Source organism: Podarcis tiliguerta (assembly GCF_965153285.1).
Source record: "Podarcis tiliguerta genome assembly, chromosome: 1".
NCBI classification, from domain to species: domain Eukaryota; kingdom Metazoa; phylum Chordata; class Lepidosauria; order Squamata; family Lacertidae; genus Podarcis; species Podarcis tiliguerta.
This window is the reverse complement of record NC_139534.1, coordinates 29038409-29064963: the sequence shown is the minus strand read 5'-3', so window position 1 is coordinate 29064963 and position 26555 is coordinate 29038409. Positions and strand designations below refer to the sequence as shown.

The window sequence follows — 26555 nt, the reverse complement described above, 5'->3', positions numbered from 1 at the left end:
ATCTAATTCTGTTGCCCCTCTCCCTGCAAGTACCATTACACAGCCTTTTTATAAAAACAAAACAGAGAGCAGATTATAAATTATATTCTGATGCAATCAATAGAACCTGTTCATACCTCCTAAAAATCGATTTTTAAAACCCATGAAATGCCAAATAGTCTTCTGAAGCAAAGTAATTTTATTGATCCAGAAGTTAGTGAAACCACCAGAAAATAGACTAGAAAGGGCTGATTGGTAGAAACAGCTTGAGGATAATCTGAGGCCTTTTTTTAAAATAGTAAATTCAGAATGGTAACCAATTCTTTCTGCTGCTTTAAATAAAATTCAAACTGGAACACCTCAAAACTGGTAAAGTACTTTCTTCATCAAACTAATATTTTAGCTGGTTAAGAGTTCGTGAAAAAGCTTGATTCCGATGAATAATGCCGACAGCTTTGTTTTGGAGTATTATGTAAAAAATGATCTTTTTATAATAGTACATTGACACCAGTATGCGTTATTCACCATCTGCTTACATCATTCCCCACATAAAGATAGTTACTTACCAATGCAGCCATTTACTGATGTTATACACTACCATGGTAATAACATTGTAGAATGCTACAGAATGCGATTATCAGCTCTACTTTTATTCACTATGGTACTCATATTTGTCTACTGCTGCCAATGCAGCAGCCTGCTAGCTTTCCTTAATCACATCAGGGAACCAGTTGGAAGTTTAGATGACGTCACTTTTCATGATTGGCACAATCTCTTTCCCTCCAAAAATAGCATTTTTGAAAAATTGTGTTTTAAATGCTATCGTAAAAATACACACAATTATCTAAGTACTGAAGAGGACACATATGTGTACCATGCAAGAATAAAAAGTAGTTTAAAAAATGCACACTCAGCTGTGCAAGTGCATTGGCAAAAGAGAATGCGAAATAATGGCTCCCGCTCTGGAATTAATACGCTGCTTTCCTTTCTGAAACCTCAGAAACTTAGAAGTACTTATACACTGATAATTTGTCTTTTCATGTCAACAGGAAGTAAAGGGTTAAACATAGTTTGCATCATATGCATACTGTACCTGCATCTGACATGAAAACGCTTCCTTCAGTTTTTGCCGTAACTTGGGGAAAATGCTGCAATTCATGGTGCTCTCTCTCTCTCTATCTTACCAATTAGTGTTACTTCCGAACTGTCAGTTCAGTATGTGGCTTAGTTTCTTAGCAAATTGGTTCAAAATGGTGGTTCCTTCTATGAATATACCGAAACCCTTCCATCATGGGGTTAATAATACTTATGGCCTCACATACAGGAAAGCAAACTGGCCTCCACAGTTCTGCTCTTCATTTGAGAGCTCTTAATTACACAGAGAGCATTTTGGAATGCATTAAATGCAACCCAGTCCTATAAGAAATAGAATGGTAATTAACAGTTTCACATGGGGCTTTTATTTGCAGAAACTAAATGCATCTAGTTCATCTGAAGGTAGCACAGTTGACGTTGGAGTTCCCCAAGTTGGAGAGCAACCTGAAGCCGAACCAGAAGAATCTCTTGAACCAGAAGCCTGTTTTACAGAAGGTGAGGAATATAAAAAATTGAAACTACTTTGTTTTGGGGAGCATTTTGTTTTTGCTTATCTGTATTCCTGCCCTGTTGTGCTAGCAATGATATAAGTTGTGCACAACTTCAGATCCAGCGTTTGCTTCCCAGGTAAACACTGTTGGTCTGTTATCCAGGGTTGCTTCTCGTGACCCAGCAATCCTATGAATATTTGACAAATTTCTCACATCCAGTTTACAAAAAAATTTCCTAGAAAACAGTAATCCAAGTTAATATATATTTATGCTTTGTGTGTTTTTGATTTTTGATTTCACACTTATGGAGTCCTGTGGAGACAATTTTTTTGTGGGAAGAATTAATCCTCTGATGCTACTTCTAAACTGCACACTGTTAGCTTATTCTTAATGAGGAAGAGTTGTGTGTGTTCCATTCAAACATAATCAGGCTTATTATACAGAGCACAAACAGAAACACAAATTGCTGTATACATCACAAGAAACGAAGTGCTGCAGTTTGTAGTGTCAGTCAGTCATGCCTTCTTTCAGGATGCACAGTTGCATTTCTCAATCTCAAATTGTCAGCCAGGACTGAGTATGCTCAGTCCTCCTCACTGGGCTGTCCTTTTTCTTAAAAGAAATTGTACTTCTGCAGACTGTAGGGTTCTGCAAACTTTAGGGTTCTCCCTACCCTGCTGATGCCTCACTCTTGCGAGTGAATGGTGCCATTTTGTTTCTATAAGAACCCACGCTCAAAAATTGTATTGTGTTGGGACACAATGCACATATGGTATTAGTATACAGTGAAATAAGTAGATCTGTTCCAAATGAGATCCACTTGAAGATTTCATGGCATGTAAAATAGATTAAGCTGGCCTATCTTCCTTGCCCCTCCTCCCTCCCCGAACAACTGAGCCGACTTGAGTGAGTTTTAATTTTAATGGACAAACTATTTTAGGACTGTATTTTACTATAGAATATATTCTACTCAAGACTGACCATAGAAAATGTTGTTAATTAACTGTAGCTTCAGAATAACTTACTATGCTATTCTCATTTGTTGCATTTTGCCGCATTTTGCCAGGCTGTGTTCGGAAGTTCAAGTGCTGCCAAGTCAGCGTAGAAGACGGGAAAGGAAAACTATGGTGGAATCTTCGGAAGACCTGCTACAAAATAGTAGAACATAATTGGTTTGAGACTTTTATTGTCTTCATGATTCTTCTCAGCAGTGGTGCTCTGGTAATTTTGAAAACCATTCTTTACCACAGAACCTTAGAGAGCAATCCATAGAGTTGTGTCAGGGGAGGGTGACCAAAGATGGAAGAGCCACCTTTTCCAGTGGTCTCCTGAGTTCACACACTGGCAAGGCAGAAGGGAGGAAAGATTCGTGTTCAGGAGGCTGAGTTAGTTTTCACTACTGGTGCCAACTATAGGGGACCCTTTCAGGGCCCTAGCACCCACAAAAAAATAATAATTGGGTGCTCGGCACCCACACTACGGGGCTCCAATGCAACCTCCAAGGCAATGTTGGAGGTCTCTGTAAGGCCTTGTACGTGGCCTCCAAGACCCTGCAAGACCTCAGAAGCAACATCCAAGGCCCTGTCTGTCACTACATTATGTCGCAGGTGCCATTGGGCACCCATAAGGCCCAAGTTGGTGCCCCTGGTTTTCACCTGATCTCCTTGGTTTATTTCGTTTCCATTGTTTCCAATGTTTATACCTTCTTTCCAATGCCTGGGCTATTTATGGATAGCTTTACACCATCACTATCAATGAGTCAGGGCTACACTGTCCACCGACAGAAGGAGTTGGATTAGGGTAGCACATAGAACAAGAAAGGCAAAGTGGGCCAAGTAACATGAAGATACAGGAAAAAGGAGTGGGGAAAACCCAGCCAGATGGGCGGGGTATAAATATTATTATTATTATTATTATTATTATTATTATTATTATTATTATTATTATTTTATTTCTGCCAGAATCTGTTGACATGAATTGAAACAAGTCTTGACATCATACCAGGCAGGTGTATCTGGGAACACAAGAGTTCCAAAAGACATTTTCTGTTCCACTTCATTCCTCAGTATCAGGAACATTATGTGTAGATATGGATGCTGCACTTTAGGAAGCATGTAGGCAAAACAAGGTGTTCAGAGGAGGGCAATGAATATTGTCAAAGGCATGGAAAACAAGTACTGTGAGAAAAGCTGAAAGAACTGGGTGTGTTTATTTTAAAGAGGAAACATAGTAGTACTTCCTTTAAATTCCTGGGAGTTTACCTTAGTGAAGACCTCACTTGGAAAAACAATATAACTCAGGTGGTTAGGAAGGCCCAACAGAGACTCAGGGTCCTGTGAAAGAACAATGTTAAACAACAATTGATGACCTCCTTTTACCGCTCCACAGTAGAAAGTGTCCTCTCATATTGTATCACAGTGTGGTACGTTGGCTTGAAAGCCACGGACACAAAGTCTTTACAGAGGGTGGTGAACACAGCACATGATATCATGGGCTGTCCCCTGAGTCCGCTAAATGACATCGCAAGGGATCGATGCCTTAGGAGAGCGAGAAAAATTCTCAGGGACGATTCACACCCCAGCCAGCACCTCTTTAATCTTCTACCCTCGGGCAGGAGATATAGAAGTATAATCAGTTATACCAACAGGCTAAAAAACAGTTTCTATCCGTGGGCTGTTAGGCTGCTGAACGGAAAATAATATAGTGCAACTGACTTTCGAGGTTGGTGTGTTGTGCAACAAGCACACAGAGTGCAATGAGATTGAGTGTTTGGGGGGGGGGAGGCTCGGTTAATTTCACTGTACACAGGTTGTACATTGACAATAAAGGTATTATTATTACTTCACCCAAATTCCTGAAGGGTGGTCTCATATAAGAAGATAAAGTCACAAAAGACTTTGGTTGAACATTAGGAGAAACTTCTTAATGGTAAGAAGTTAAACAATGGAGATGGGACAGCCATCAGATTGGAACGTTCCAGCTCTAGATTGTGTGCACTGTACAGGTGTTGCGCTAGAAAACCCACAAGGTCCTCTCCAACAATGTGACCCTTAATTGCTGAATAATAATAATTCTGCAGAATGGAGGAAAGGAATACAGGGAGCTGCTTTGGAAGGTTAAACGATGTACAACTAGCCCAATATTTTCTACTGTGGCTGGTAGAAGCTCTCCAGAGTCTCAAAAAGACCCATTGCTTGCTACCTAAACATTGTAACTTGGTCCTCCTGTGTGCAAAGCATGTTTTCTTTCCTTCCCCCATGAATGTCAAGCAACAGAGAGGAAGAGGGGACTGAAGTTTCAAACGCTAGAAAGGGAAAAATAATAATTCAAAGATTAATGTCAAACTAAAATCCATCAAATGTGTGTGTGTGTGTGTGTGATGTGTGTGTGTATTTATCTACAGGCTTTTGAAGACATATATATTGAACAGCGCAAGACTATCAAGACCATGCTGGAGTATGCTGACAAGGTCTTCACGTACATCTTCATTCTGGAAATGCTTCTGAAGTGGGTGGCCTATGGCTTTCAAACGTATTTCACCAATGCCTGGTGCTGGCTGGATTTCCTCATTGTTGATGTACGTATTCTTTTTCTATGAGCTGAATATGCAATCTACCTTTATGAAAATGAGTTATGGTGAATTAACTACAGTTACTGTGCCATGGATTCTTTTCTATTTTGTATGAATTGTGGAGTAAAGTGAACACATTTGCCAGAATCACGAGTAACTTTAATCCAGAATTGCATAATAGGATGGTATAATGTGAACAAAAGCAGTGTGGCCACTACTTGCAGAAACCAGGGATGTAATTACTTCCAGAAAATAGCCATTTGGGACTTAGTAGTGTGGTGATCTGGCTGGGGTAATTATTTTCGTACTGCGGCATTGACGAAACCACTCCGAACTAGTACAAGCTGAATTTACCAGTTAAACAGAATAAATTGCTATATGAATTTAATAAAAAATTGTGTCCTCCCCCATGTCATTAAGAAAAACTTCAGAGATAATGAAATCTATATCTACCGGTAATGGCATGGTCCAAAGCTAGATCCAGATCCATCCACTAGCATTCTGTGCGTGCGCACCTTTTGGGGCTATATTTTGGAATCCATGGTAAAGTTGTGGATGGTGTCCATAGCAAAACTCTGGATTGTAGTCAACATGAATGTATACAACAGGGACACCTACACACTTAGTCTTCCATGGATTGAGAACCCTGATGCCATGGGTGCCCTGATCCGATGGAAGCCTATACGCATAGGTGTCTACATATGAAAACTCCACTTCTGCAGTTGTCCATGCTCAGCATGTGGAAGTTGCAGGTGGGGCTGGGGAAACGGCACAATGTTTGGGACAGGGCCAGCAGCAGGGCTCTGCATCGACTTCAACACACGGAGGCCCGATTGCATGATTGATGCAAGAAAGGGGCTTTGGTTAGAAAACACTGCGGTAAATCCCTTGCAACAAGCTGATGGCAGCAATTTGCATAAACTGCCATGCAGCCTGACATAACATCCCAGATCAAAAGACAGGCACTTCTGCTCTGTCTTACACATGAACGCAAACAATTACATGCATAATTCAGGGTTTGAAAATTATGCCCTGGAACAAGTGGCAGGCATTTTAAGCATGGTCTTGCACCTCCCCTTAGAAACCGCATTAGCGTTGCTCAGTCAAAAATCGAATTATGTAGAAGCACTTCCCTTCAATCCAGAAGAAGCTGTTCACTTTGTAGAAACAGTGTGCGTGCCTTTACCCTTCCTGCACACAAGACACCTTTAAAATGCCGAAATAAGTTCCATTGCATATGTTCCTCCAACATCTCTCCGATGGAAATAGGGACGTCCCGTTCCGTAATGATAATTTTACTATTTATACCCCACACATTTTACTTGGTTGCCCCAGCCACTCTGGGCAGCTTCCAACATATATAAAAACATAATAAAACATTAAACATCCCTATACAGGACTGCCTTCAGACGGCTCGGGGGTTGGATAATTCCACACCCTCCAACATTTCTCCAGTGAAAATCAGGACATCCTAAGGGAAAGTGGGACATTCTGGGCAGGATTAAATCAGAAACCAGGATGGCTTCTCTAAATCAAGGACGTCCCTGGAAAATAGGGACACTTGGTGGGTCTGCCATTGCATAGTGGCAGATAACCTGTTTAAATTCACTAGTTGGGCCAAGGCAAAATTCTTTTTCAAGCTCTTCTATAATGAGAATAACTAAAGCATTTACCTTTGTGTCCATTTTATCATGAGGTGCCCTTTGAGCCATTTGTTCTGCTACAGTGAATGACTGAAATGATCTCTGCAAAGTTATAGAGAAAGTATTTGCTGATTCTTATATATGTTATATAGCTTACAGATTAATTTCTTTTTTCTTCATGTGCAGGTCTCTTTAGTTAGCTTAACAGCTAATGCCTTGGGCTACTCTGAACTTGGCGCCATTAAATCACTGCGGACCTTAAGGGCTTTGAGACCCCTAAGAGCTTTATCACGATTTGAAGGAATGAGGGTAAGAAAACACGGAAAGAGCTTAACGTAACGTACAAAACCATTATGATCATCTTACGGATGGTGTATTAAGAATATGAGCAGCAAAGTGTTCGGTAGAAATCCAGGATTTTACAAAGTGGCCCAGGGCAGCAAGCAGCCTTCTCTCTCAGCCTCTCTGCAACTTGAGAAGAATAATACCAGCTTACCTGCCAGGATCTTGCAGCATAAACTCAGCTAATGTTTGCACATTTGGAATATACTATATAAATGCCACTAATTAATATATCACCAATTCCTTTTAAATAGTTTATTTTTTAAAAAGCTAAAGTTCAGTTCCTCTCTTGTATTATTTTACTTTCCATATTTTTTAATTAACTCTGAATTGTCAACTTCTTGATTATATTTTAAAAGCTTGGTTTTAAGTATCTGGTATTCTTACCCTGATGCACCTAAATGCATGTGCACATGCATATGATTTGCAGGCATATGTATTAAGAATACATATTACATAACAAATAATAAAACATATTGGGAGGAGCTCAGTGTAGCGCTAAGGAATTTGTTCAATCAAATCTTGACAGTCATGGGATCAGCTGATAGCTCCTCTTATGCATCAATATCTATTAGAAATCAGAAGGTGGAAACAGAAGCTTTCCTAATGGTGGGTGGTAATCAGTGAGGCTTCCAAAGACCTGGAATCAGGTTGCGGTATCCAAATTTACAGATAACACCCAATGATTGAGAATGGCAAAATCCCAAGAGTGCCGACAGGAAGAAGAAATCCTCCATAGCTTTCTTGTATTTAAACTGAATGTTTACATTCCTATTCTGAAACCTTTAACAATTTGATAATGTACATCAGAAGGTTTTTTAACATCCAAATGAAATAACTGCACTAGCAGTTTAATAGTAATAATAATTCTGTTTAATAATAATAATTTAGTATTTATACCCTGCCCATCTGGCTGGGTTTCCCCAGCCACTCTGCCACTCTGGGCGGCTCCCAACAGAATATTAAAAACAGAATAAAATAATAATAATAATAATAATAATAATAATAATAATAATAATAATAATAGAAATATCTGATATATGTGTGCTATTCTACATTGGGCATGGCCCCCTAAATTTAAAGTAATTGGCATGCCTTTTGCCACCTCGTGTGCCACCTATGCCTGGGGCCCTATACTCTGCATTTCTTGCTGGCAGATGATAGCATATCTCTGGCACCATGTTTTGAGCTTGTCAAAGGATTCATACCGCAAGGGAGTGGTGTTGCTGCAGGACTCAGAAAGGGGGGAATGTAGGTCAGCTTTTGAAATGCAGCAGTAATGGAGGGAATAATGTGACTGATCATGCAGCTAAAGGAGAGACATATTTCCCACAGACTCTGCACTGCCTGTGCCTTGAAGCCAGATGTTCACTACACCGTGTAATAATACTTTTATTTGTCTGTCTGTGTACGTATGGATTTATTTATTTATCACTGTTTTAAAAAAGAAGATGGGTAACCCTATTTTTAAGAGAGGAATAAAAGTATGCTAAACAATACAGTGCTATATTAAATGCTGGCTGTTTCGTGCTTACCAAAATTAAAAATGAAGCAGAATTTATCGTTTGCCAGCAGGAGCCACATGGGTCACTCACATTGAGCCATCCTTTCGCCTTCCAATTCTACAACTCTGATTTGCACTATTGGCATTGGTGCAGATGCTAACCAAGTGTCTCAAATGACCAGCGTGGCTGCAGCCTGCATATGTTACGAGCTCCAGCCACACAGAAGTGTTTTCCTTGCTGACTATGTTACCAGGGTAACATATTAACCAGGCTGTAAAACTATACTTCATATACTTCTGCTGCTTGTCTATAGACAATGACTAACCTTCTCAGCTGCCTGCAGAGATTTCTATGAAGCACATGGCAAAAGTGATCTGTTCTGAGATGAAATGCCAAAGCAAGGGGATACTTAAACTTCCTTGAAAGTCACTTCTTCTGACTTATGTCCTCAACTGTGTGTTGGAGTATGGTGCTCTAGGTGGCCTAGACCAGGGTTTGCTAACCTTTTGAGGCTAATTTGAACTTTTAAGCAATCATTGTGAGCGTTGCTCTCAAAATGTCTGCTGTAGGGGTATGGCCCATCTGAAAGCAAAAAAAAAAGGCATCACTCTGTCAAAATTAGATGTGCAAAACTCTCTTCCCTCACCAAATTGCAAAGGTTGGCTTTCATGAGATGTTTTGCTGCTTTTATTTTTCTACATGATATACTCTTTATGTGTTTGGAAAATACAAACTGTGTATCGCTCCTATGTTTGGTAACGTTGATTATCTGTAGTTGACATTTATCTCCTAATGTTTTGTTTCTTAGTTCATATGGTTGGACTGGTTTCCCCACCCCCATTGTATTACACTTCCTTGCTTTCTTTGATTTCTACATTTCTTTCTTTGATTTCTACATTTCTACTTACATTTGAGTTCTTCCATGAGTTATGGAGGGCACATGTATAATGAAGGTTTCAGAAGTCTTTAAATTTATTTCAGAAAACCTCATCCAACATTGATAAAGCATCTCCTTTTTTTGCAGTTACACAGTCAAACTTACTTTCTACGGTGTCATTTGTTTTATAGGTGGTAGTGAATGCCCTCTTGGGAGCGATTCCATCGATCATGAATGTGCTTCTCGTATGTCTTATATTCTGGTTAATCTTCAGCATTATGGGAGTCAATCTCTTTGCTGGCAAGTTCTACCACTGCATTAATACCACAACAGGGGACATGTTTAGCATCGATGAAGTTGACAACCAAACTCAGTGTGAAGAGCTCATAGAAAGAAATGAAACAGCCCGGTGGAAAAATGTGAAAGTCAACTTTGATAACGTGGGCCTTGGTTACCTCTCTTTGCTTCAAGTAGTAAGTGGTTGTTATTCCTAGAATTCTTAAAGTTAACTTCTTTTAAAAAAGAAAGAAAAAAGTTTACCTGTGCTTTCTTTTATGCTGTCTTATTTTTACTGGAAAAATACAACTAAGCTAAAATTTCTCAGAAGTGATTTCCCCCCAAAATACTTTTCCTTTTCTCATTCTCCCACTTCACAGCAGAAGGTCACTTTGCCAAGTTTGTTCCAAATATTCTCCGCCATTTTTTTCATTCAAGCTTTAGGAGAAAGACCCTTGTTCTGTGGCAAAGCACCTGCTTTGTATGCAGAAGGTCACTAGAAGGTGGCATCTTCATGTCAGACTGGGAATGTCTCCAGTCTGAAACCCCAAAGAGCAGCCAATGCTGAGCTAGGTGGACCAGTGATATAAGGCAGCTTCCTATGTCTTTTATGTTTTTGGCAGCAGACACCATTTTCCGACCACAGTGCCGTGGAATGACACTAAGTCTGGGGCACAGTGAAGGGTGGAAAATGGTGGCCACGCGTCTGACGCAATTGCTTCTACTGCTGCAATCGCTGCTACCACTTTCACCAAACAACAGCAATGAGACCTTAGGAGGGAAAGAAAGAACTTGAGCTACTGACAGGTGAACCCCGTCACCAAGAACCCATTGGAGAACTTTCCCTCCTAAGAAAATTTGGTAAAATTATCTCTTCCCAATGCATCTGCACAGAAACAGAGTTGAGAATTTCAAGACGCTATCTGAACACACCTTAGCGTTAAATTGAAGTGGGAAATCTGCCTACAGTGAACCAGCAGACTGTCTGATCTCAAAATGCATATATTTGCAACATTGCTGAGAAATCGGAACATTATGTCCAGGCAGTATTGAACTTTGATCTGAAATAGACACATAGGACAGGAACGCGGGTGGCGCTGTGGGTAAAAGCCTCAGCGCCTAGGGCTTGCCGATCGAAAGGTCGGTGGTTCGAATCCCCGTGGCGGGGTGCGCTCCCGTTGTTCGGTCCCAACGCCTGCCAGCCTAGCAGTTCGAAAGCACTCCCGGGTGCAAGTAGATAAATAGGGGCCGCTTACTAGCGGGAAGGTAAACGGCGTTTCCGTGTGGCCACGTTACCCGGAAGTGTCTCCGGACAGCGCTGGCCCCCGGCCTCTTGAGTGAGATGGGTGCACAACCCTAGAGTCTGTCAAGACTGGCCCGTACGGGCAGGGGTACCTTTACATTTACCTTTAGACACATAGGAGCACACAGTCCAGTGCCAATCTTAACCAAATCTTCCATAAAGCTATGATTATTTGTAAAATATGTACACAGAGGCATTCATTCATTAATGCATGTCAATGGCATTACCTTTTTATGTTTCAAAACGTTTTAAAAAGAAATTCTCCAGGGTGGGGTATTTCTGGCCCTCCAGATGTTGCTGGACTACAACTCTATCATATCTGACCATTGGCGAAGCTGGCCGGGCCTGATGGGAGTTGGAGTCCAACAACATCTGGAAGGCCACAGATTCCCCAGTCCTAACATACAGTTTGTAAAGTATTTTAAATCTTATTCATTCAGCTAGAAATTAATAGGATGTTGTCCCAGACCACTTTGAACGGATTTATCCAGCCCTAATACATACATGGTATGCTTTTGTTCCTCGGTTGCCAAATTGTTTATGAAGTGCAGGCATTAAAAAAGGTGTTCTATTTTCAGGCCACCTTCAAAGGTTGGATGGATATTATGTATGCAGCTGTGGATTCACGAAATGTAAGTGCACTACCATGGCATGAGCACACTTTCGCACTCAGATTTCACACAACTATTATTTCAATTCTAATTTCTCAGGGTTGGTTCCCCCACCCATCGCCGCTGCCTTTTATTTTGAAATTTGCTGTCTGCAGGCCATTACTTCTCCACAATTGATTTGTCTCTTAGTCTCCACTGGTTATCTTGCTTATTCTCCCTGCCTCAGTCTCCACTGCTACTTTCCTCTCTCTGATTGGTCTGTCTTCTATTCGATCCTTAACTATAATAATAATTATTATAATAATAATTTATTATTTATACCCCGCCCATCTGGCTGAGTTTCCCCAGCCACTCTGGGCGGCTTCCAAACAAGTGTTAAAAACAATACAGCATGAGTCCGAAAGGTTCTCATTAAGAGTTAGGAGGTAGATTTTCAAACACATTGTCATTGCTGAACAGCTGTGGGCATAAAAATCGCTGCAGGATACCATTCCAAAAATAGGAATTTTATAACAGCAAATCCTGGGTAACAGTATAGATTTATATCAGGGGTACCAATGGGGTGCCATCCAGATGTTTTAGACTACAACTCCCATCATCCCTAGCCATTGGACGTGCTGGCTGCGGCTGATGGGAGTTGGATTCCACAACATCTGGAGGGTCCAACATTGGATACCCCTACTTTAGATTATTATTTCTTTTTTTTAAAAAAAAAAAGTTACCCTGCAATAATTTTCCATGTATTTCTTAGTGTAATTGGCATTTGTTGTTATCTCATGCTCCTTCCTTATTTGTTTTTCTCCACTCTCTCTCCCGTTTTGTGTATCTGCCATCTTCTCTAGTATTCCTTTAATATATTATTCTGTAGACCTTGATTGCCTTTAACCAATATTTATTTATTTATTCATTAATTAATTACATTTATAACTTTCCTGTCTGCCCTGGAGCTCAATGCAGCTCCCATTTGCTTGCCCATTTGATCCTCACAATGGCCCTGTGAGGTAGGGTTAGGAAAAGAGCCAGTGACTGCCCAAGGTCTCTCTCACACGCAAAGTTTCATGGCTGAGGTGGGATTTGAAGCTGGGCATCTCCAGTCGTAGACCAGCACTCTAATCACGACTCTGTATAGAGTTAGTAAAAGCCATATAAGTCTAGATTGAAATCCAGATAGGTAATGGAACTAAGGTGGAGGAGCAGAGAGAGAAAATGTTGAATTAGAACTCAGAGCAAAAAGATAGGTGAATGGTTCAATGTTGTGTACCAATATATTTCGGTTTAGAGTTTTCCATTTGTAGCTGTGAAGTCCAAATAGATTCTGGGGAAGCGCAGCTCTGTGGCAATTTTAAATAATTATACAGGATAATAGCTAATTATATTAAATGTTGGCTTAATGTATGTTTCCTTAAAATGTCTTTGTAGGTGGAGAAGCAACCTCATTATGAGGATAACCTGTATATGTATCTTTACTTTGTCATCTTTATCATCTTTGGATCTTTCTTCACTTTGAACTTATTTATTGGTGTCATCATAGACAATTTTAATCAACAAAAAAAGAAGATAAGTATTCTGTTGCTGTGTTCTGAAAGCACTGTCAAGGGTTCAGTGATAATGATTCAGTGTCTGTTGTGCTGTGTTTGCTGTCAAGATTTACAACTGTGTTGTTTTTTTAAGAAGATTTTTTGTAAGGTTAGGTTCCCCCCCACAAAAAAAGTGCAGAATGTTCATTTCCAACAAATCCTAAATCTATATCCGTAATCAAAGTGAAGTCACTCACTTTGGTTGAACCATATTAGTGAATGCTAATAGTTTGAGGGGCATCTGGAATACAGAGGGGGGAAATGTATCTGAGGTACACATTTCTTATGGACATCTTCTGAAGACACAGGAAAGCCTTAAGGAAAATAGAGATTTAGGAGGGACTTTGTGACTATGTGGGGACGCGGGGGGCGCTGTGGGTTAAACCACAGAGCCTAGGACTTGCTGACCAGAAGGTTGGCAGTTCGAATCCCCGTGACGGGGTGAGCTCCCGTTGCTCAGTCCCTGCTCCTGCCAACCTAGCAGTTCGAAAGCAAGTAGATAAATAGGCACCGCTCCAGCGGGAAGGTAAACGGTGTTTCCGTGCGCTGCTCTGGTTCGCCAGAAGCGGCTTAGTCATGGTGGCCACATGCCCCGGAAGCTCTACGCCGGCTTCCTCGGCCAATAAAGCGAGATGTGCCACAACCCCAGAGTCAGCTACGACTGGACCTAATGGCCAGGGGTCCCTTTACCTTGTGACTATGTGTACTTTATCTGTTGAATTTATTATTTTTCCAACTTCTAAAGGCAAGGCTTTCGATGAAAATCCCCAGGCAAAGCAGCTCTTATGCTTTTGACAGCCATACAATGTGCAGAAAACAGCTGGGAGGGATTGTAGAGCATGAGAACTAAATTCACTCCTTGCTAATGTCACCCAATGAGCCAGTTTTTGCACACAGAGAAGCAGCAGCAACCAGTGAAAGTAGACAAACCCATTAAAGACACCAGAGCCTGGATAGAAAATAAGTTGGCAACCCTTGTTTTGAACCTCACTACACTTAATAAATTAGGGTGCAATCTCAATCCCTTGCTGTCAGCAGCAGTAAGACTTCACAGAGCAGTGCACCCAGGGCTGCATCCACATTCTCAGATCAACCAAAGCAGAAGTGGGGTGGGGAAGTGGGGGATTCCCTTCCCTGCCTCCACTCCCAGCACTGTTCCTTCAGTGATGAAAGCAGACTCACGCAAAGGGAATGGCATACTAACATCCTTTCTCTGATCAAAAGAAAGGGACCGGGATGGCCAGTTTTTGGAAGGGGGTTGCTACTATGTGAGCACATAAGAGTTCCCATAATAGTAAAGGAAAGGGGGACTAGACTAGGGAATATGTATTTAACTAAGTCTTACTCAGTGTAGACCTAATGAAATTATTGGACCTCAGCAATCAGGTCGGTTGACTTCAGTTGGTGATGTTGGGCATGACTTACTTTCGTTCAACCCATAAACCTCTGAAAGCAAGGTCTGTGCCTTGTGCCTTGTGAACAGTTAGCCACACTTTCTCCTATACCGAGACCCAATGAACGTTGGTTGTTAAGTAAGAATAGATGCAAATAAATAAATAAAAATGTTTGCTTGCTTAAAAAAAAAAAGAGGTATCCGGTTGTAACCAGGTTTGGTTTCATCCCTTTACTTTGGAGGTCAAGACATCTTTATGACAGAAGAGCAGAAGAAATATTACAATGCAATGAAAAAACTGGGGTCCAAGAAACCACAGAAACCAATACCAAGGCCAGCAGTAAGCCTCATTAAGTTTCCAACCATTATTTACTTATATATCTATCTATTAAATAACAATGTCGAGTAAGTGGGAATGCAGTTGGAACACAGATTTACGCTCAATCAAAATTATATCCAATGCAAGATTAAGAAAGTATTTCTTAGGCCTGAGTGGGAACTAGAAAGGTGGGGAAGAAATATTGTATCTAAATAACCAGGGAACATAAGAGGATCCCTGCTGGATTAGATCAAAGGCCCATCTAGTCTCATGTACCGTAGGGTCTTGTTGCATTATGGCAGAGTTGTGACTGTAAGCCACTCAGCAGCTCCCACTGTACTGAGGAATGGCCCTTAGTGCATCTAGATTTGGTTTTACCTTAAACAGTTTGCCGTAGAATGAATTACAAATGTTCCGTACAAGGTATCTACTGGTAAACTATGTAAATCATGAGATATTTCAATAAGACATTGTTTTCTTCATCTACAGAACAAATTTCAAGGCATGGTCTTTGATTTTGTAACAAAACAAGCCTTTGACATCAGCATCATGATTCTTATCTGCCTTAACATGGTCACCATGATGGTGGAAACAGATGACCAAACTGATGCAATGGAAACTAATCTATACCGAATTAATCTGATCTTCATAGTCCTTTTCACCGGAGAATGTGTCTTGAAACTGATTTCACTCCGCTATTATTATTTCACCATTGGCTGGAACATTTTTGATTTTGTGGTTGTCATTTTATCCATTGTAGGTAAGAAAAATTACAATTCAATAGAACATTAAAATGGTGGTTAATGAAAATTTTGGAAAGTTAATGGGAAATATGAAAAAAAAACTTTTCAATGTCTTAATTAATCTCTAATTGCAATTTTCTGAATGCTGTGGAGATTGTTTTCCATTTTAAATGGTGGGTTGCAATTTTTAGCATGCTATTAAGATTAGATGTTGCATTCCGTTTTTAAGGAACCTATTTATACATTTTGTTTTTAGGTATGTTCCTAGCAGAGATTATTGAGAAATACTTCGTGTCACCCACCTTGTTCCGAGTGATCCGACTTGCCAGGATAGGTCGTATCCTGCGTCTCATCAAGGGTGCTAAAGGGATCCGCACTCTACTTTTTGCCTTGATGATGTCTCTCCCTGCCTTGTTCAACATCGGTCTTCTCCTTTTCCTGGTCATGTTCATCTATGCTATATTTGGAATGTCCAACTTTGCCTATGTGAAGAGAGAAGTGGGAATCGATGACATGTTCAACTTTGAAACTTTTGGCAACAGCATGATCTGCCTTTTCCAAATCACCACCTCTGCTGGCTGGGATGGGTTGCTAGCTCCCATTCTCAACAGTGGGCCACCAGACTGTGACCCTAACAAAGACCACCCAGGAAGTTCAGTGAAAGGAGACTGTGGCAATCCTTCTGTTGGGATTTTTTTCTTCGTTAGCTACATTATTATATCATTTTTAGTTGTAGTAAACATGTATATTGCCGTGATTTTGGAGAACTTCAGTGTTGCTACAGAAGAAAGTGCTGAGCCTTTGAGCGAGGATGACTTTGAGATGTTCTATGAGGTCTGGGAAAAGTTTGATCCAGATGCAACTCAGTTCATAGAGTTTAGTAAACTCTCCGATTTTGCAGCTTCACTGGATCCTCCCCTTCTAATACCAAAACCGAACAAAGTTCAGCTTATTGCAATGGATCTGCCCATGGTGAGTGGTGACAGAATTCACTGCCTTGACATCTTGTTTGCTTTCACAAAACGTGTTTTGGGTGAAAGTGATGAAATGGATGCCCTTCGTGTTCAAATGGAAGATCGGTTCATGGCAGCCAATCCTTCAAAAGCTTCTTATGAACCAATTACAACCACATTAAAACGAAAGCAAGAGGACGTATCTGCTGTCATCATTCAGCGAGCCTTCAGGCGCTACCTCTTAAAGATAAAAGTTAAAAAAGTGTCCTGCCTATTTAATAAGGATCGAATCAAAGCTGGAGATGACACTCTTATCAAAGAAGATATGATCATTGATAAGCTGAATGAGAATTCTACCCCCGAAAAAAATGATATGACCCCTTCCACCACCTCTCCACCTTCCTATGATAGCGTTACAAAGCCTGATAAAGACAAATATGAAAAAGACAAATCAGAAAAGGAAGATAAAGGTAAAGATATCAGGGACAGTAAAAAATGAGCAAAGCGAACGATTCCCTTTGTGACAAATTGTTTACAGCTTGAGAAAATAGAGTATTATTTCAAAAGGACTCCAAGTGGAGGTTTATGCCAAACAGACTGTTTTTGCACACACACACACAAACACACACACACAAATATATCTAGAAATATATATACAAATGTTATATATATACTTAAGGTCAGTGCCTATTAACAAGACAGTGACCCCCTCGTCAATCCCCATGCTGCTGTGTAAAACAGGATGGCAACTTTGACAGGAGGCTACTGTTTTTATTACCAGCTGACACTGCTGAAGAGGAAAGAAAAATGGCTACCCAGACTGTAGGGACCAGTACAAGAGGTGCAAACCTAGAATTTATGTGTGTTTAACATAAAACACTCAAGTACAATAACTGTATCCACTGTTTGCATTCCAACTGCCACCTTCTGCCATATTTTTACAAACAAACAAAAAATCAGTGTTGGTGAGGTTGTCATTTTTTTAATTCACAGGTTGTTTACTATTATATGTGACTATTTTTGTAAATGGGTTTTATGTTCAGGGGTGGGTGGGATCAGGGTCAGGGGGACCATGAGGACCAGCTGTTCTGTCTGATTCTCTTGTACAGACAGAAGAAGTGATTTGCATGAAGGCATGCTGCACTTATAGACCATGCATGGAAACAAGTAAGACTTCTTTGCACAAGGGTTTTAAATACTTCCATGTTTCAGGATGGCTCCAGATTCTGAGGTGCTTAATAAAAGTATACATCTTTACGTCTCATCCTGACAATTCTTAAATGTGCCTGTAAGTCTCATAAACTCAACAGTTACTCGACAGAGGTATTTTTGTCCCCTCTATGTACCGTTCCGTTGTCAAGTTGACACGCACGTAACTAAATTTGTAGTTGGATGGGGAAACCGGGTGGGGATTTTTGTTTAAGTGTTCTTTAGGAAACGAAAATGTGTTCATCTGGAGCACTAAACTGGCCAAAAGAGGGGGGAGAAGAACCTGACATTTATAAGTTTGTTTTTGCTTTCTCCTGCAGTATTGTTTAGCCATCTTCTGCTCTCAGCAAGGTTGACACTGTATGTGTCAATGAGATAATGCTGTCTATGTAAATAGTTATTTTAACCCCGTGGTGCATGTTTGAGCAAAGGAATAATGACCTGTGCACAATATTTATTGCATCAAATATGTACCACAATAACTGTAGTTCGCAAGCCTTGAACAGGAAAATATGATGTATTCTGTACCATTATAAGTAGTTTGGAGGCTATCACTGATGCATGTTGTTTATCTTGCCTTCGCTGCTGTATTTTTCTTGGATTTGTTCAGAAATCGAATATGGGAAGCCATATGTCAGTGGTAAAAGTGAAACAAATCATTTAACCAGATATCATTCCTCATTTCATCAAGCAATAGTTTTCAGCTATCCGGTAAAAAAAGAAAAGAAAAGAAAAGAAAAGCTTCTTGTTCTGCCCTTACTTTATTCTTCTCTTGAATTTTAAGTGAGTATTGTACAGTGTGTAGCCAGCTGTACACATCATGTTGCAAACTGCTTAAATCTGTTCAAATACATGGTTAGGATTTTCTAAGAAAAAATATAAATAGTGTACAGATGTCATTCAATTTTATTTTTCAGCATTTTGTACATAAATGGCAAAACAAAACTGATCTTCAGGTTGATGTCACAGGCAGTTCTTACTTTCTGTCCATAGCACTTTTTAATTGAAGAACTTCACAAAGTAGAAAAATAATGAAAGGTGAGAATGGGGGTAATGTTAGGTTTCTGGGTTACTTCTTTCTTTTTTTTTTAATTAGTACTGTATTTTTGCACACATCTTAATGTGAATTTTCAGATGGAGTCCAAAATGCACTTGCTTCCAAATAGCTATAACTTGTAATTGAAATGTGGTGGGAAAGATTTGTTTGAATTCCTAGCACTGCCTGCATAAGCAGTTAGTCTTATTATCCATAAAATCCTTGATCTTTTCCAGTGTTTGTTTACATAGACTATTCTTATTCTTGTTGATTCATGCTGCACTAGAAGTCTTCTAAATATTATATGCGGTTCTACAATTATAATTTCTCCCCCTCCACAAGAACCAAGTAGCGAACTTGTATATCTGATCACACCAGGACATTTTCTTTTCCCGTATTCCATTCACAGGCAAAAATTAAATGTTAATTCCTCCTTTTACTGAAACTGTTGACTTTGTGTGTTGGTGAACTGCATGCAGGAAAATGCTATTACCATAAAGAACGGTAAGCCACATTACAGTTGAGCCAAAAGAATAAAGACTTCATTTTTTTTATTGTACTTGATGGTTCTGTCTTTGTTTTTTGTTTTCTTTTACTGCAATATATTTTCAGATTGCTGGAATTCTGACCTTAAAGAGATGTTCACAAATAGAATAAAAATAAGAGGATTTTGATGTTTCAGTCTTAAACACAGTTGCCGGAGCACATCACATTTGGCATGAGAATGTCACTGAAAATGGACTCCTTATGCTGATACACATCTGAGCCATAAAGCGTAGAATAGATGGACTATTCCACTATAGTCCATCACTATACGACTCTCTGAATCTGTGCCCTTTGTGACAGATCATGCTCATTTTCATTATGAATGGCTAAACAGACTTTCACTTCACATTTCTTACCTCTTACAGGTTTGCATCAGGTATGCAGGTACCGTATGTTTGATGACTTGCAGCTTTATAAGTGAGCTGATTCCATGGGGATATTGTGCCTGAGATGGTATGAAAGTTCTGTCCATGGCATTTACAGTGGTGCCCCGCAAGACGAATGCCTCGCAAGACGGAAAACCTGCTAGACGAAAGGGTTTTCCATTTTGGAGGTGCTTCGCAGGACGAATTTGCTATGGGCTTGCTTCGCAAGATGAAAATGTCTTGCGATTCCTGGGGGTTTTTTTTCCGCTCCCCACCCCCTTTATCTAAGGCACTAAGCTGCTAATAGCCTTTTAGCAGCTAGTCCGCTAATCCCTTAAGCCTTTAATAGCCGCTAATAGCCGCTAAACCGCTAATAGCGCTAATCCACTAATGGGCTTGCTTCGCAAGACGAAAAAACCGCTAGACGAAGAGACTCACGGAATGGATTCTTTTCGTCCTGCGAGGCACCACTGTATTTATTTAAAAGGCTTTACCCCATTATTTAGCTAGAAAGACTCCCAAAACATCTTACATATGATGAGTAACAGAGAATGGAGCCCTTCCCCACATGTTTACAATCTAGAAAACATCACACAAAAGGGCAAAAAGATGAGGAAAGGTGAAAACTTGCAAAGTCAGGACCTGGTTCATACTATGCCAAATTCTTATAACATGCATCTTAAATAGAATTAATTTGGGGAGAGCCAAATGGAGCTTGTATTTCAGCAGAACTAATGGAGTGGGTCTTGCTTCCCCATCTTTTCCTCTCCTGCAACAAGATGGAATAGTGGCCATTACATGTTATTTAGCCCATGAAACCCCAGTTCTGAAGGAAATGTTGACTTCTTATTGTAGTCATCAATATGAAATCATGCATGTGCAAATGTGCCTTTAGGTCACAGGTTGCCAATGTTTTTTGTCCTGTCAGCACATTTGCAAACTGGAGCAGCACTCACGGAACCACACACACACACACACACACACACACACACACACACAAAATATCACACATGTACCCACCCATCCAATAGTTAGGCTTGAATTGGGGGGGAAACACCAATTGGCTACAACAGAGTGGTGTCAAGCCTAATTTTAACTGCAGACAGAGGGTGCCCAGGAACTCCTTTGTGAGTACAAGTGCTCCCTTGGGACACCCCCCTTAGATTAGCAATATTTTATATATACACCTTACAAATTTGCACTTTATACAGCCATTATTGTTATCTCTAGGAAACAGAGGCAAATTAAGCCTCTGTGCATACTCTTCCTTCTCATATCTATATAACACATTGAGGTTGGGTTTTTTCCCCCTCCAGTTGGTTTTGCTTAATAATTGGTTACTATTTCCCCTGCCCTACAAGATCAAAGCCTAGAATTAATGCAGCATTCTGATAAAGGATAGGGAGAGCATGGATGCCACCGCCCTGTAGCTTTGGGCAGCAGCTGTCTGCCAGTGACGGGGCGGCAGCTGTCTCCTGGTGACAAGAGTGATGACTATTCTGTAGACTTGTCATTCACAGCAGTGCCTAGAGTCAGACTGTGATCTCTGCACATCAAGACTGAAATGTGCTCACATCAGAATGAAGAGTGCTCCACTATGCATCCTTGTAAACAGAAAGATCCACAGGCCCCTTACAGGAAGAGGTGTCACATGACAGACTTCTGGCCTGATTTCAAGGCTTACCTCAGCAACAAATACTGGTATATTTTTGGGACAGGGCTGCTCAAGTGGCGGGGCTGAACACCACCCTGATTCAGTATGGTACAGTGTTAATACAGTGGTACCTCTGGTTACGAACTTAATTCATTCCGGAGGTCCGTTCTTAACCTGAAACCATTCTTAACCTGAGGTACCACTTTAGCTAATGGGGCTTCCCGCCGCTGCATGTTTTCTGTTCTCATCCTGAGGTAAAGTTCTTAACCCAAGGTACTACTTCTGGGTTAGCAGAGTCTGTAACCCGAAGTGTTTGTAACCTGAGGTGTTTGTAACCCAAGGTACCACTGTACCAGATTAGCAAAATTCATGGCCTGCAAGGGAGGGGGGTGTTTCTTGTCACTATTTCCCACTTTTTACAATTAGTCCTTCCACTCTGATCAAGTACCTCAATAATAACACCTAAGTTGCTCTGAAGATGACATATCACAAATAAAAATCAATGGCAAAAAAACAGGGGGGTGGGGGGGAATCCACATTTTAGAGCAGCACAGCACTGGGACCTGATTGTTCCACAATGCATCCAGCATTTTTATCCAAGACCACCAGGGCCCATTCCAACTCCCTCTCTGTTTGTCTCTTTCATAGATTGCCAACTTTTGAAATAAAAAAGCTGGCTCCTGGGTAGAACCTAGCAGCAGAACTGGAGCTACATGTTTTTGGTTGCCATACGTCCCAAATTTCCTGTACAGTGGTACCTTGAGTTACGAACTTAATTCGTTCTGGAGGTCTGTTCTTAACCTGAAACTGTTCTTAACCTGAAGCACCACTTTAGCTAATGGGGCCTCCTGCTGCCGCCGCGCCACTGGAGCACGATTTCTGTTCTCATCCTGAAGCAAAGTTCTTAACCCGAGGTACTATTTCTGGGTTAGTGGAGTCTGTAACCTGAAGCGTATGTAACCTGAAGTGTATGTAACCCGAGGTACCACTGTACATAGCCGGTATTCAGCTCTTGTAAACAGCATCTAGGTTGAAATCCGGACGTATGGCAGCTCATGTTGGCAGTGTAGATTTTGGCAAACTTCATTAAAATTGGCTCTAAAACACTCAACTATGCCCAGAAAAGCTCAACAAGTTTTGTGTCTGGAGGACACACATGTATACGAGCAATAATTATCGCATAAGCAAAGCAACATTAGAAATGCCTTTTTAAAAACTGAAAGAATGATTTTCAAAATTACTATTGAATGGAGTGATAAAGGATGAATTGGATGCAGAGATGAGAAGCAACAACATGCAAGATTATGGACAGCAGGAAGGTTTGTCACCTGAAGGTAGATGTGTGTGTGTGTGTGTGTAATCTAATACAACATTTAAGGGTGGGGAAATGACACACCCACCATATAATTAATATCAATATTAAGTATACTGAAATAATAAACAAAAAATATACTACCCACTAATTAACTGATAAACTACTTTTTTTTCCCCTTTCCCCTCCCCACCCCACCCAAAAGTCTTGGGTTTAATGTATCAAAGTGGGGTTTTTTTGTTCTCTTGCTTGTTCAATTAGTTGTAAGTTGCTTTGGGTTGCCCTGGGCAAGGTAAAGTGACTAACAAATTAAGTAAGTAAATAGTAAACTTCATTCAGCAAGATAAACAAAGTGACCAATAGGGGAAATGACAAAGAAAGACCATGTTGAAACTACTGAGCGCTGACAATGAACAAAAATAAAGGTCGATAATCTGATTCCTCTCAATGAACTAAGACCAGTGTTCTCAAAATGGCTGCCAGAGGCAGAAATCTGAAAAGTATTGCCTCTGCAGTCCAAACCAGCTGTCCTATGTGTGGATTTGCCGCACACCCTGGGGTCCCCCCCATATCAGCAGAACCATTTCTATTATCAGTTTTAAGACATTTTAAAGGTGTGGAGAAGAACCTCCAAACATCTTGCCTCACACAAAAGGAACACAAACGGGAGAAATTTAAAGATGCCCCCATTTGGCAGACGTTTTCTGTGCAGACACCCAAATCTTTTGGCCACTCTTTGATGCTGCTCCAAAACACTGATGCCACTTTTTACACTTTGAAGTGACTTCTACTGCTGTTAGGATCGTCCTACTCGCATGTAGGACCCTGGTAGAGACACATGCCCGACTGGCATGTTCTCTTCCTCCTGGTCAGTCGTTCAGGAGCTTCAAAAGCTTTCTTTAGCGACTGATACCAAGAGGCATCAGCACACTTAGGGATCCTGCGGAGTATTAGTGGTTCGTGTAACAGACTCAATAGCTCAGCATTTTGGCTAATCTATTTTATTTACATATAATACACTTGGAGCATTCTGACTTAGCTCCTTCCTCTTTCTCATCAGACAGCAAATAAAAAGAAACAAAGGACAGTAGTCCCACATCACGGAACACAGTAATAAAAACATCCTGTCTCTGTCACTTCCCATTATGTGGAATGAAAACATATACCATCATGTGATAGGAAACAATCCCATGACTGCAAACATGGAGCAAGAATCCTAACAAATTACCCCCCCCCCATTACTGAGGGAGAAAGTGCCCTCGTGAGATCATATGCCCTAGCTTTCTGCCTGTACCTCTAGGCCAGGGGTGAGGAACCTCAGGTCTGGGGGCTTCTCCCAAGTCAACGCACCCAGGACGCAACCACATGCTTCACTGCCCCACTTCACACCCTCGGTATTTTTGCTTGGAAAGCCAGTGTGGTGTAGTGGTTAAGAGTGGTAGACTTGTAATCTGGTGAACCGGGTTCGCGTCTCCGCTCCTCCACATACAGCTGCTGGGTGACCTTGGGCTAGTCACACTTCTCTGAAGTCTCTCAGCCCCACTCACCTCACAGAGTGTTTGTTGTGGGGGAGGAAGGGAAAGGAGAATGTTAGCCGCTTTGAGACTCCTGAAGGGGAGTGAAAGGCGGGATATCAAATCCAAACTCTTCTTCTTCTTCTTGGTTTGAACATGTCCTTGAACACACGTTTGCCAAATAAATATGCATTCTGCACTTGGTTATAAAATGCTACTGTCAGCTATCAGCACCCCCTGGCATGAACACAGACAGAAATTAATCTGGTTGTGGTGCCGTGAATAACTGGAAAACGCTGGGGAAGAACAACTTCACGGCGCTCTAAGGCAGTAATGTGAACACACCCTCAGCTGTGTAAAGAAGTTAGCCTACTGTACAAAGATAAAACCACATGTATTGCGCCATCTTCTTTTGCCTCTTTCTGGCCCTGCCCACCATCAGCATGGTGGTTGCATGGAAGAGAATGACGCACTCAAACTGAAAAAGCTTCCCTGCTGCTCCTCTACAATACTTTTATTGAGGGTTTGCTCTTAGTAGATGCAATTAGCAACACTAAGTTTTCCTCACTGATTTCGAGTTGAACATTTTAGTGAGTGCATACCAGGGAGCCTTTGAGATCCCCCCTCAGCATAACTGAGCCTCAATGTTATTGGTTTTGCAGGAGTGAGCAAACCCTGTGTGTTCACTCAAATCTCAAATATCCGCTGGTTTTGCCAACCTGACAAATGTGACCATATGCTCTCCCTGGTCATAATTGCTTCTTCAACCTAATGGTTGTTAACCTTTGCCGGCAGCCATTTTGTTGAGGGCATGGCAGGCAAAGATCCCTCACAAGAAGCACATCATTAAGCACAGATGCCACTACTCTGAGGAAAAAGAAGAAACAGAAGTCACTCATGAAGGAGTGGAGAAACCTCCCATGCCCTGGGTGCCTTAGTGTGGTCACATTAACACTGTTAATTTAAAGTACTATGATACTACTTTAAACTGTCATGGCTTCCCCCAAAGGATTCTGGGAGCTGTTGTTAAGGGTGGTGAGAGTTCTTAAGAAACCCCTATTCTCTTCACAGGGCTAAAATTCCCACAGTAGTTTTTAACAATGAATCCCTCTTCCCAGTGAACTCTGGGAATTATAGCTTTGGGAGGGCCATGGGGGTATCCTAACAGCTCTCAGCAGCTTTGCCAAATTACAATTCCCAGAATTCTCTGGAGGAAGCCATGATGGTTTAAAGTGGTATCATAGTGCTTTAAATGTGCAGTGTGAATGTGGTCTGCCAGTCTCCATTCTTGCCTCTGAAGACAGGAAGGGATATTTGAAGGTTTTATCCCTTCCCAACAGTGTTAGAAACTGAGATATGAAAGCTAGGAGCTAAATGGCACTTTAAACCCAGGTTATGGGCTCAACAACGGAATGCCTGGGTGCACATTTTTATAAGAATAATACAAAGCTGATAATGAATGAGCTGCAGCTAAAATCTTATGTTTGTTTTTCTCATGGTCTAGTCCTTCCCCTGCCCACCCCCCTAATATTCTTAAGAGGGTCTCTTATCCAGTCTTCAGAGAGTAGCTGGAAGTGGGGAGGCAGAAAAAGGCCCTCTGTTCCTTCTACTCTGCAGTTTTAATCTGAACTCTTAGGCGCAATACTGCGCCCAGAGCTCAGAAACTTTTTGCGCTAATGTTAGCTCACTATAACTTCAGTGGGGAAGCTGGCTAAGCTTCTAAGTAGTGAGCTCTTAAACAAATCACTTCTGGCTCCCTCAAGAATGTATATTATCCACTTTAGACTTGTTGACAGAGTAGCTTGGACTTGGTTTTGCCTCAGTATCTGCTGCTAAACTGCTAAACTAAGATACCCCTATTTTTTTTTTAACCACATTAGGTTATCGTATGCCAAAAAAGGTTTTCTCCAAGTCTTATTAGTGATGTTATTTGATGTCTTTGCCCCAACACTGACAGTTATGTTATTTTTCCATATAACAAAGCCATCATATTTCAATATTTTGAAAAGTAGTACATTTCTCAGGGGAAATTTACCATTTATAAATTTTCTGCCCACTCCGGAAGACACTGCTTTCGCCTACCAAAAATAAGTCAAGCATTTCTGATATGAGAAATTTAGACAAGGAATGGTTTCCCAGCAAACACTGTCTATTGTAAAACTGAGATACCATAACCGACTTTTTGCAATTTCTATGGCAACCAGAATTTTTTATCTGCAAATGAAAAAGCAATGTGGGATC

The 26555-nt window shown here is 40.9% G+C and overlaps 1 protein-coding gene across 1 annotated transcript in view; it reads left to right on the top strand.

Annotated features, from left to right (window-relative positions):
- Nucleotides 1-19482, top strand: part of SCN2A (sodium voltage-gated channel alpha subunit 2) — a 97610-nt gene extending 78128 nt beyond the window's left edge. Inside the window, exons 18-27 of the mRNA XM_083404896.1 lie at nucleotides 1449-1569; nucleotides 2632-2786; nucleotides 4969-5142; nucleotides 6966-7088; nucleotides 9695-9976; nucleotides 11661-11714; nucleotides 13113-13250; nucleotides 14899-15003; nucleotides 15472-15742; nucleotides 15982-19482. Coding sequence (XP_083261022.1) covers nucleotides 1449-1569; nucleotides 2632-2786; nucleotides 4969-5142; nucleotides 6966-7088; nucleotides 9695-9976; nucleotides 11661-11714; nucleotides 13113-13250; nucleotides 14899-15003; nucleotides 15472-15742; nucleotides 15982-17177 — 2619 coding nt within the window. The 3' untranslated portion in view covers nucleotides 17178-19482. The remainder of the gene's footprint in view (nucleotides 1-1448; nucleotides 1570-2631; nucleotides 2787-4968; nucleotides 5143-6965; nucleotides 7089-9694; nucleotides 9977-11660; nucleotides 11715-13112; nucleotides 13251-14898; nucleotides 15004-15471; nucleotides 15743-15981) is intronic.
- The last annotated feature ends 7073 nt before the right edge of the window (nucleotides 19483-26555 follow it).